General features: G+C 42.4%; 1 protein-coding gene across 1 annotated transcript in view; it reads left to right on the forward strand.

Annotated features, from left to right (window-relative positions):
- LOC128741883 (alpha-actinin, sarcomeric) overlaps positions 1-9114 on the forward strand; it is a 90852-nt gene extending 81738 nt beyond the window's left edge. The window contains exons 8-12 of the mRNA XM_053837985.1: positions 496-588; positions 645-1174; positions 7395-8199; positions 8254-8583; positions 8643-9114. Coding sequence (XP_053693960.1) covers positions 496-588; positions 645-1174; positions 7395-8199; positions 8254-8583; positions 8643-8801 — 1917 coding nt within the window. The 3' untranslated portion in view covers positions 8802-9114. The remainder of the gene's footprint in view (positions 1-495; positions 589-644; positions 1175-7394; positions 8200-8253; positions 8584-8642) is intronic.
- The last annotated feature ends 3438 nt before the right edge of the window (positions 9115-12552 follow it).

Here is a 12552-nt window from a genome sequence, read left to right on the forward strand (position 1 = left end):
CCTTGGATGGTGACTTGAAATTGAATAAATACCAGCCCACAATGTTTTGAGTTCCGCAAAAGACTATTGAATTAATAACACATTTATTCACTTGGATAAATAAGCATTTGTGGGCATTTTTTTGCTATAAAAAAATTTATATGAAAGGCAAAGTTCATTGTGCACACAGTTTTACCAAGTCATCAAATAGCCAATTAGGAATTATCTCGTATCTACCTTTAATGTTATGGCAATAAAAAGTTTTTTACTTGAAGAACCAAAATATGATAATATATATAATATATTTGAAAAAGAGTATCAAGAACATTTCCCAAGAATATCCTAATTTGCTTCTTGATGACATATTTTTATATTTAGTGAGAGCTGTTTAATACTTTGCTACAATAAAACATAACGGCTTCATAATTTGCTAAACATTTATTTCAAAATTAAACATACGGTCAATGTATTTTTAGCCAAATAGAAAAAAATTGACTTTTTTCGATGGATTTGCAGGCGGAGACAGCTGCCAATCGTATCTGTAAAGTGTTGAAAGTCAACCAGGAAAATGAAAGGCTTATGGAGGAATATGAAAGGTTGGCGAGTGATGTACGGTACTTAGACAGTCAATTGACTCTAGATAACTAATTGTTATTTTTATACAGCTATTGGAGTGGATTCGTCGCACTATGCCTTGGTTGAACTCCAGACAGTCGGATAGTACACTGGCCGGCGTACAAAAAAAACTGGAAGAATATAGAACATACCGGCGCAAGCATAAACCACCACGTGTTGAACAGAAAGCAAAACTGGAGACCAACTTCAACACATTGCAAACAAAATTGCGCCTTTCGAACCGACCAGCCTATATGCCGACTGAAGGTAAAATGGTATCTGATATTACAAATGCCTGGAAAGGTTTAGAGCACGCCGAGAAAGCTTTTGAGGAATGGCTTTTGGCAGAAACCATGCGTTTGGAGCGGTTGGAACATTTAGCTCAAAAGTTTAAACACAAGGCTGATACACATGAAGAATGGACAAAAGGAAAAGAAGAAATGCTTCAATCTCAAGATTATCGTAATTGCAAGCTTAATGAACTTAAAGCACTCAAAAAGAAACATGAAGCTTTTGAATCTGATTTGGCAGCTCACCAAGATCGTGTTGAACAAATCGCAGCTATTGCGCAGGAATTAAAGTAAGAATTGGTTTATTTTCTGTTATGTTTTCTATACTTCAAATAATTTTCATTTTTGAAATATTGTGATAATCTTGACGTCTGGTAAAAACTCATTCCACACTTGTTTATTTAATTTACTTAACATTGAAACATTTAATTTACTTAACATTGAAACATTTGACACGCCATAAAATATCTTCGACTTCTTAGTTACCTGAGTCGTAGACGCAGATGATATTATTTTTTCCAAAACTTTTTCATGAAATCCAATACTTGCTGGCTTGTTAGACCAACGCCATATCTTGAGACCGTCTGGGAGGCGTATGCATGCAAACTACTATGAGAACAATATTATCATATTTTGAAACATAAAATTTGTAATGAATAAGTCGGTTGTCCAACTTAGGTAATAATACAACGTTTATAAGGCCGACAAGTTAGCTAAAGTATGAGAAACTTGAAATACTTCTTTATGTTTGATTAGACTGTATAATGCATGTAGCCCGATTAGGGGTAAATCAAAAGTATGATATGGTCGGAGTTAAGTCGCACCGAACCTAGTGACAAAATTCTGATTTCGAGAAAAACGCGTTCAAAGTTTGCTGATCTGTATGGTTTAATAGTGTTGGGAAGGCATCCCACCAACCGTTAAATGACAGCACCGAAGTTACCAGTGGGACTCTTCAGTTGACAGCCGTCAACGTGACAGACGCTATCGCGGCTCTCGGTGTGCGATCATTCTTATCCGGTGACGGCCATCATGTTTCATCATTCTTATTGCGATAGCAGCAGCTCGCGGAGCACCTTTTATTTCATGTAGTTAATTATCGTACAAATATATGTTTTATCGTTAACCGCGAGTTGCCACTATACCGAAACGCCCTATCGCAACAGTGGCGACGAGATAGTGGCGGAGTTATACCGAAATTAGCGCGTTTTTGGAATGAAATAGTGATTTAGTGAGTCGGAGTAGCACGAGGAAAAAATCGCGATGGCGACCAATCAGGCATTAGGAAGTGCTGGAGTTCCGCAACAACCAAGCGTCACGGATGCTATATTACAGATCCTGAACAACCAGCACGCGCTCATGGCGCAGCTTTCACAGCAGCTTTCCGCCACGCAGGTTGCCATTTCAAAGCTGTCTCGCGATGAAACCGTACTGGATTCCCTGGCAAGCAACATGGTGGAATTCGCGTACGAAAAGGAAAGCGGACACACATTCGACGCGTGGTTTTCTCGCTACAGTGATCTTTTCGATAAGGATGCCGACAAGCTGGACGACGCTGCTAAGGTACGACTCCTCCTACGCAAATTGAGCCCACCGAACCACGAGCGCTACAATAGCTTCATTTTACCTAAACTCGCTCGTGAATTCACCTTCACTGAAACGGTAGAAAAGCTAAAATCTCTGTTCGGTGCGTCCACTTCCATCTTTCGCCGGCGCTACAACTGTCTCCAGACAACCAAGGAGGATAGTGAGGATTATCTCGCCTACTCATGTAGGGTGAACAAATCCTGCGTCGACTTCAAACTGTCAGAGCTCACCGAAGAGCAATTCAAGTGCCTGACGTTTGTGTGTGGCCTCAAATCAAAGCAGGACGCTGAAATCAGGATGCGGCTAATTAACAAGCTAAACGAAGCTGCGGATCTCACTCTTCAACAAGTGGTCGAGCAATGTAATAACCTGGTTAACCTCAAAATGGATACCGTTATGGTGGAAAACCCGTCGACTGTGAATTTCGTTCATCGCAACCAGCAGCAGTCTAGGCATCGATCAACCAGCAGTACACCGTCGCAGGATCAACCTAAAACACCTTGTTGGTCTTGCGGAGGGATGCACTTCAGCAAGGACTGCCGCTTCCGCGATCATAGTTGTCGCGACTGCGGTAAGCGCGGTCATCGAGAGGGGTATTGCGCATGCTTTTCATCGAAATCATCGAACAGCGTTCCGAGCAAGCGCAACCCCATGAAACACAGGAAGAAAAAAAACCGTGAGCAGTCAACAAAAACGGTGACAGTGCGGAACATCCATCAAAGTCGGAAATTCATCGACGTGCAGCTCAATGGTGTTCCTCTCCGGCTGCAACTGGATACTGGGTCGGACATATCCATCATCTCGCACCAGTCTTGGGTCAAACTTGGTCGGCCAAGAGCACAGCCAGCATTGTGCCGAGCCAAAACAGCGTCTGGGGAGCCACTCGACATTGTTTCCGAGCTGCAGTGTAGCATAACCCTCAACAACATCACCAGAGAGGGTAAGTGTTATGTATCAGCTCCTAACGTTCATCTCGACATTTTAGGCATAGATCTGATGGACCAGTTTGGTCTATGGAATCAACCGATCACTGCATTCTGCAACCAAGTTGCCATTCAGCAGACTCAGGATGTTTCCGATCTCCGCGCCCGTTTTCCCGACGTGTTCACTACGAAAATGGGCCTGTGTAACAAAACACCGATACAATTGGTGCTGAAGGACAACTTTAAACCGGTGTTTCGACCAAAACGACCGGTTGCCTACAGCATGCAGAGTGTTGTGGAAGAGGAACTGCACCGGTTGGAAAGTCTTGGAATCATCAAAAAAGTTGACTTTTCCGACTGGGCGGCACCGATAGTGGTCGTACGGAAGCCGAACGGAACAGTTCGCATATGCGCGGATTACTCGACTGGGTTGAATGCTGCGCTAGAGCCGAATTGTTATCCACTTCCCCTGCCTGAAGACATCTTTACGAAAATGGCCAACTGCAGGTACTTCAGCCACATTGACCTGTCGGACGCCTACCTCCAGGTGCAGGTCGATGAAGCAAGTCAACCGCTTCTTACAATCAACACGCACAAAGGTCTCTACCAGTACTCTCGATTGTCGCCTGGCATAAAATCAGCTCCAGGGACATTTCAGCAAATAATGGATGCCATGCTCGCAGGTCTAGAATGCACCGCTGGTTATCTAGACGACATCATGGTAGGGGGCCGCACGCCAGAGGAGCATCGACGGAATCTCTACTGTGTTCTCACTCGCCTGCAGGAGTTTGGGTTCACCGTGCGCATTGAAAAATGCAGTTTTAACATGCGTCAAGTTAAATATCTTGGTCAGATCCTCGATGGAGATGGCATTAGACCAGACCCGGAAAAGGTGGCTGCAATCGTCAACATGCCACCCCCGCACGACATCTCTACACTTCGATCGTACTTGGGTGCGATTAATTATTATGGCAAATATGTCAGGGAGATGCGTACTCTGCGGCAGCCCATGGATCAGCTGCTCAAAGCAGGCACCAAATTCGAATGGTCGTCTGCATGCCAAAAATCATTCGATCGTTTCCGGGAGCTTCTTCAGTCGCCGTTGCTACTGACACACTACAACCCTGCTATGGATATCGTTGTGTCGGCGGATGCGTCAACGGTCGGGCTGGGAGCCCGCATCGCACACAGATTCCCCGACGGGACCGTTAAAGCCATCTACCACGTATCACGTAGCCTGACGCCAGCAGAAAACAACTACAGTCAAGTCGAAAAGGAGGGCTTGGCATTGGTGTTTGCCGTGACACGATTCCACAGAATGCTGTTTGGTCGTCGCTTCACATTGGAGACCGACCACAAACCACTTCTACAGATATTTGGCTCGAAGAAGGGCATTCCCACCTACACCGCCAACCGGCTTCAGCGGTGGGCCCTTACCCTTCTCCTCTACGACTTCGAGATCTGCTATATTGCCACGGACAGCTTTGGACATGCTGACGTACTCTCCAGACTTATCAACCGTCACGTGCGACCAGAGGAGGAGTACGTGATCGCCAATCTCGAACTGGAGGATAGCGTTCGCACCGTTGTTAATGAGTCGCTACAAGTTTTTCCGCTCTCGTTCAAGGCCATTCAGAGTGAAACCAAAGGCGACGTAAATCTACAGCGAGTCATTCGCTTCGTCAACGAAGGCTGGCCATCGAAGAACAGCATAACCGATCCCGGAATTCAACAATTCTACCAACGTCGAGAAAGTCTTTCCGTCGTAGCAGGATGCCTCCTTTACAGCGAAAGGGTGGTCATTCCGCCATCGTTCAGAAAACGTGTTCTCCAACAGCTGCACAAGGGGCACCCCGGAATTGAACGAATGCGTTCCGTTGCTCGTCAACATGTATACTGGCCAAACATCGATGACGACGTGGCGAAGCTTGTCGGTTCGTGCAACGAGTGTGCCAGCGTGGCCAAAACAGACAGGAAGACTACCATGGAATCCTGGCCCACACCAGCGAAACCGTGGCAGCGCCTACATCTAGACTACGCAGGTCCGCTAGATGGGAACTTTTTTCTCATTCTGGTGGATTCGTATACAAAATGGCCTGAGGTGGTGCGAACCAAGGAGATTACCACCACAGCAACTTTGCGAATCCTACGTGGCATCTTCGCGAGGTACGGTCAGCCCGAAACACTGGTTACTGACAATGGGACGCAGCTCACTAGTGACCGCTTCGAATCGTACTGCGACAAAAATGGTATCGTTCATCTGAAAACAGCGCCTTTTCATCCGCAATCAAATGGATTAGCTGAGAGGTTTGTCGACACGTTTAAACGTTCGCTTAAGAAAATCATCGCAGGAGGGGAAACCCTCGACGAAGCCATAGACACCTTTCTTCTGTGCTACAGAACCACACCCTGTCGCAGCGCACCTGGTGGGAAATCTCCCGCTGACCTGATGTATGGACGAACTATCCGTACGTCTTTGGAGCTACTTCGCCCGCCTACGTCGTACCACAAGTTGCCGAGTACTGCTCAGGAAAAGCAATTTAACCGGAAGCACGGAGCGAAAGCTCGGTGTTACAATCAACAAGATCACATCTGGGCTAAGGTTTATGCAGCAAATAAGTGGACCTGGCAACCTGGTATAGTGATCGAGCGCATCGGTCGGGTGATGTATAACATCTGGCTACCATCAAAGCAGAATCTTATCCGATCCCACTGCAACCAACTGCGGACTCGTCAATTAGCTGAGAGTGATGCAGCAACTGAAACGACACCGGGTAGCGTGCAAGTACCGTTGTCTATTCTCCTGGACAGTTGGGGTCTACGTCCTACACTTGAACCGGAAGCCGAGGAAACCGACTTGCCGGCCTTTCTCCAATCAGACCTGCAGCCACAGGTTATCCGTCGACATCATCGAACTCCCCTTAGCAATCAACTGCAGCAACCGATTCCTACTCGCCAGTCTTCGAGATTGCGAAGGCAGCCTGCGAGGTACGATCCGTATCACCTGTTCTAAAAGGGGGAGGTGTTGGGAAGGCATCCCACCAACCGTTAAATGACAGCACCGAAGTTACCAGTGGGACTCTTCAGTTGACAGCCGTCAACGTGACAGACGCTATCGCGGCTCTCGGTGTGCGATCATTCTTATCCGGTGACGGCCATCATGTTTCATCATTCTTATTGCGATAGCAGCAGCTCGCGGAGCACCTTTTATTTCATGTAGTTAATTATCGTACAAATATATGTTTTATCGTTAACCGCGAGTTGCCACTATACCGAAACGCCCTATCGCAACAAATAGGTATTAATCGTTCGAAATCATCTCACAACTTTGGCTGTTTGCAACATTTATGTAATCTGATTAGAGAAAAATGTAGCTTAGAAAATTGTCGATCGTTTGCTGTCATTAACTATTTTTTTTTAAATTTTGCGACTTGGTCCGGTCTGATTTAATACCGACCAAATTAAAGGTGATAGGGACAATATGGTTCGCCTAAGCAAAACGCGTCATAAAATATGTAGCAATATTTCTAAATTTTATTAACTTGCATAAACTTATGATTAATTTGATGTGTCTTTCATAATTAATAATGGATAAAATATTGATTGACTAGGAATAGCCAAGCTGACTATCACAGCGGATGTGTTAAATTGCTTTTGCAGCCAATGCCAGGCAGACAAATTGATGGGAAGCATGCTAGATTGTGGAAATGGATAGTTAATAATTTCGTTTTGTAAAATCGTTTCGCGTTTGCCGCATTTTTACGTGAGTAACGAAAATCTTACGTCATGTCAGACCCTGTTGTGCCCCCACGGGTCACCACAGCCATTGATGTTCCGACATGTGTCAACTTCAGATATTCAGGAAACTACTAACCTAGATAAGGGGCTGTTGGAGTGTGGTTTACTTTTCTACACATATTAAAAATGACTTTCTGCAATTTTCTAATTGTTTTCAAGAAAGTAATTAAAACTTCTAAAATATCAAAACCTAATTTTTCAGCTCATTGGAGTATTACGATTGCGTTTCTGTTAACGCGCGTTGTCAACGCATTTGTGATCAATGGGACCGTTTAGGGGCTCTTACACAACATCGTCGTCAAGGTCTTGATGAAGCGGAACGTATTCTGGAAAAGATTGATTTACTGCACTTGGAATTTGCCAAACGCGCCGCTCCCTTCAACAACTGGTTAGATGGAGCACGTGAGGATCTTGTCGACATGTTTATTGTTCACACAATGGAGGAGATTCAAGGGCTTATTCAAGCGCATGATCAATTCAAGGCCACTCTTGGAGAGGCAGATAAAGAATTCAATGTTATAGTAGGATTAGTGCGTGATGCTGAGGCTATTGTTAAGCAAGAACAAGTGCCTGGAGGGTTGGTCAATCCATATACAACCCTGACAGCTGATGCTGTTAGCAGAAAGTGGTCGGAAGTAAGAGCATTGGTTCCACAAAGAGATCAAACACTGGCGAATGAATTACGCAAACAACAAAATAATGAGATGTTGCGTAGACAATTTGCCGAAAAGGCTAATAGCGTTGGTCCATGGATCGAACGCCAAATGGATGCAGTTACAGCTATTGGAATGGGTATTTCAGGATCATTAGAAGAGCAGTTGCATAGACTGAAAGAATACGAACAAGCAGTTTACGCGTATAAACCAAGCATTGAAGAGTTGGAGAAAATACACCAAGCTGTTCAAGAATCGATGATTTTTGAAAATCGTTACACACATTATACGATGGAAACTTTGCGTGTTGGTTGGGAACAATTATTAACGTCCATAAATAGAAATATCAACGAGGTAAATTTTTTTTACAATTTCTTTTGCTAAATTATAAATATTTTTAATTCTCAGGTTGAAAATCAAATACTTACCCGCGATTCAAAGGGTATCACACAGGAACAGCTTACTGAATTCCGCTCGAGCTTCAATCATTTCGATAAAAATCGCACCGGTCGTTTGGCACCAGAGGAATTCAAATCATGTCTAGTATCTTTAGGATATTCAATTGGCAAGGATAAACAAGGCGAAATGGACTTCCAGCGCATTCTTGCTGTAGTCGATCCGAACAACTCTGGTTATGTGCAATTTGATGCGTTCTTAGACTTTATGACAAGAGAGAGTACCGACACAGACACTGCCGAACAAGTTATCGATTCCTTTAGAATTTTGGCTTCCGACAAGGTTTCTTTTTTGATTTTGTTTTATGTACTTATTTACTTACTGCGAAATTGTGTTTTCAGCCATACATTTTGCCAGACGAACTACGTCGCGAATTGCCACCAGATCAAGCAGAGTATTGTATCCAAAGGATGCCACCTTACAAGGGCCCAAATGCTATTCCTGGAGCACTTGATTATATGTCATTCAGTACTGCTTTGTACGGCGAGAGTGACTTGTAGATAAGTTACATTAAAAGTCATTCACGTATTACTTTTTTACGCGCAAATTAAGCTCTGCTAAGTGTTACATGCCATATATTGTGTTTTCATAAAATGCTAAGATAAACTAGGAAACACCACTCTTACAACCACACATGCGAAATAGTCCCCACCAAAGATTTGTATATGCTTTGGTAAAGCGATTTTTCGAATTAAGAATTCTTCGAATCCATCCATTATCGCGACAAGCAATTTTTATATTAAATGCCATAAAAACACGAAACAACTCGAGAGGGAGGAAGAGATGATAACGCTACGATACATGTGAATCTAATACATGATAATATATTTAAATTTATAAATTCACAAATTGCCGTACGTTATTTTAGTTTATGGTACCCTGCATTATTTATTTTTCAAAGATCTCAATACTCAATGATATTTTTTGAATTACGGCCACACTAGATGCTCATTAATCACATTTCGATTGCAGTGAACTTTCGTTCGTTAGACTATCTTTAAGTGGTTTACGTTTTAATCGGGCTCCCGTTAATTGGGCTATAGCCCATCTAAAACGAAGTCAAACGTCATTTCTGGCAGTGTATTTTTTCAGGGTGTCGACTCAAATCCAAAAATTAAATACAAAGCTTATTTGGGCGATTTCTGGCTTTAGTTTTTAACTCTTTAGCATGGCTTATGCGACCTTCTGAAAACTAATGCTAGATTTCTTCATATTTTATGAACACATATCAAAGATTCTAGGAGGTAGGAAACCAGCGTTTCGAAAACGCAATACACTCTTCTATTGATTGTAGGGACAGTTAAGTTTGAGGTATCAACTTGAATCCAAAGGAACAAAGATTGAGGAAAAATCTATTTGACATGTTTTTGCACTTAGATGTTACATAAACAATATTACATCCGGGTAAACAGAACAAGTCTTGCTAACTTTCAGTCAGCTCAAACTAGTAATTTTGCCCCTGAAAGGTGGACACATCTCTGCGGTTGTCTCTCCTGGAAATTTCAACTTGTTATCTCTGCTGGAAAAAGTGTGGGGTTAAGAAGATGATTGCCTAGAGATTTTTGGAACAAAAATATGCGCTTTGTTGGCCTGGAGGTACGGCAAAACTATAGCCAGATACAGGGTGGCAACTCAACCAGGAAAGCCAGGAATTTTTTTCACCAGGAAAAAATCGGGAAAAACCCAGGAATTTTCATACAAAACCAGGAAAAAAATCCAGATCCTTGCTGATGACGTAGTTATGTATGTGTCCATGTTCGTTGGTTCGGCAGAACAAAAAAGTCTAGTTTCCCAACTGTCGACGGTCATCTGCCATGGTTTTCACCTATCGCCGGGCTTCTTCTTCGCATCAATAATTTGAATACAGTTGGCTGAAATTGACGGAGTAGCTCGCCATTAGGCTCTAGATCTACTTCTTCTGCTCTGTTAAGTTATGTATCTTTCTACAGAGTTCGTTCCCTTTTCTCCTCAAAATAGGTCTGATCGATCTCCACCTATGGTTCCGAATCATCGTTTCCATTTGGCGCTGGTAATCTCGTCGATCGAGTTCCGAATTGAAAATGCAAGTGTGCGGCCACCAAGACTGAATAATAATGTGACCAGACAACTATTATCGAAGACCTGCAATTGTCTCCGTTGATATTTGATACTCACCAAATCTCGCAAGCAATAGAAAATTTCCGCCGAACATTCCAAAGATCTAAAAAGTCTATTGAAATATTGAAAATCTTCGACCTTCTCAACCTCTGCCGTATAATTGGAGGGATTGTTGATACTCATTCCCATTGACTTGGTCTTTGCGACGTTGACTATGAGACCTGCTGGCTTGGAGTTGTCGCAGAGACCATCAAGCTTTCTCTGCATATTGCCATTGAGAGAGGAAGAGAATGACGTCGGCCAGGTCAAGGTCATTTAATTGCTCCATTGTCAAAGTGTTCTAGAGTAATCCTCTGTTAGGCATACTGTCAATGACTCCAATTAAAATTGGTGAAAAAATGTAACCCTGCCTCACACCTGCAGTAAGTCTTATAGGGGGCCCTATTCTCACAGTCACCTCTTAATTTTTTTTGGGTGAGAGCACAATTTGCGATTCTCTCAGTCACCTAGGTGACCCCGCTCACCTGGGTGACTGTACAAATCATACGGGGAACTGTTAGGTGAGGTGAGGTGACTGTGAGAATAAGGCGCGTGAGAGAAGTAAGGTGAGGTGAAGTGACTGTGAGAATAGGAATAGGACTATTGACAAAGTTACAGCTATTTGTACCGCGCATGCCTGGAGCGATTACACAGCGAATAAAAACTTCAAGGTCGTTTTTCTCGAAACCAGGTTTTGAAAGTCGGTACCATAAATATCTCAAGAATGGCTCAAACAATTCTTATGATTCTTTTTTTGTTTCAAAGCCAACAAAATTATCTAGTGTTTGACCCATCCTTTTTTCAATATTTCAATTTTTGTATTTTTTAGAAATGTTTAAAGTCAATTTTTTCGACTAAAAACCTTACTTTTATGTTTGAATGTCCGTTATTTTGTTATGCGTTCGAAGTTTTAAAAAAGGATGGGTCAAACACCAGATAATTTAATATACTTTCATGTCGTTTTGGAATTTTTCAATTCGGATAAGACCCCCAGCGCCAATCCATGGTACCGCAAATCATGTTTTTTTCGAATGATCATGTTCAAGGAGCCGTAGGGGAGAGGGGAAGACGTTCACATATGCAAACAAAATTGTAAATATTAGTATAAAATGCAATGTTTAGAATGCAAAAAACCCGAATCGATTCGCTTTTCGCGTTATCGAGAAAAAAATATTTGAAATAAGGCCAAAAATATGGCGTAAAAAGTACTATGCCCCCTTAAAAATGAAATTTAACTAAAAAAATGAAATTTTTCACACTTTAGGGGTCCTTAAAGTAACCTTAAAAATGACCCACATTCCTAAGCTCAACATCACTTGTTTTATATTCAATTCTAAGACTTTGGTCAAAATTTCAGCCAAATCGGTCAACATTTGCAAATTTGAGACCATTTTTAAGAATTGGTTGCTTCCCATATATCACAACTGAGCGTCTTGTACACGATGTAAGATTAGGCGGGTGATATATGAGGAGCAACAAATTCTACAACTCTTAAAAATGGTCTCAAATTTGCAAATCTTGACCGATTTGGCTAAAATTTTGACCAAAATCTTAGGATTGAATATAAAACAAGTGAATGTGGGTCATTTTAAGGACTCCTAAAGTGAGAAAAATTTGAATTTTGACGTAGGACTACGTCTTTGTTTACTATACTGGGACTGGGTAGCACTGTAAAAACGAGAAATAGAAGTGTAACGTTTGAATGAAATATTTCAAACGCTAATAGCTACTATACTACTGAACGAAACATAACAGTTAATATGTCGTTGGATAGATAAAATGTCCAGCAATTTTATAGTAACATACTAATAATAATTTTTATACGCTAAATAGTGAAAATGTGTGTAAAGATTCAAGGTTGAATTTTTCCATACATTTCCCTTGTTATCGCCTAGCTTCACAGGCACGGACGACAATTAGATACACCAAAGGATTTGGATCTAAATGATAACCTTGAGACCCCTTTGTAAGCCACATCCCTTTTCCAATCCAATCGGCAACATCGATGGCTATTGACGGCAACACCGACCCCGAAGACAAGCGGAATCAGAGGGCAATGGCCAACGTGAATCCCACACGATGCACTTAACATTACATTTTGCATTATCCCCATCG

This window comes from Sabethes cyaneus, chromosome 3 (assembly GCF_943734655.1).
Source record: "Sabethes cyaneus chromosome 3, idSabCyanKW18_F2, whole genome shotgun sequence".
NCBI classification, from domain to species: domain Eukaryota; kingdom Metazoa; phylum Arthropoda; class Insecta; order Diptera; family Culicidae; genus Sabethes; species Sabethes cyaneus.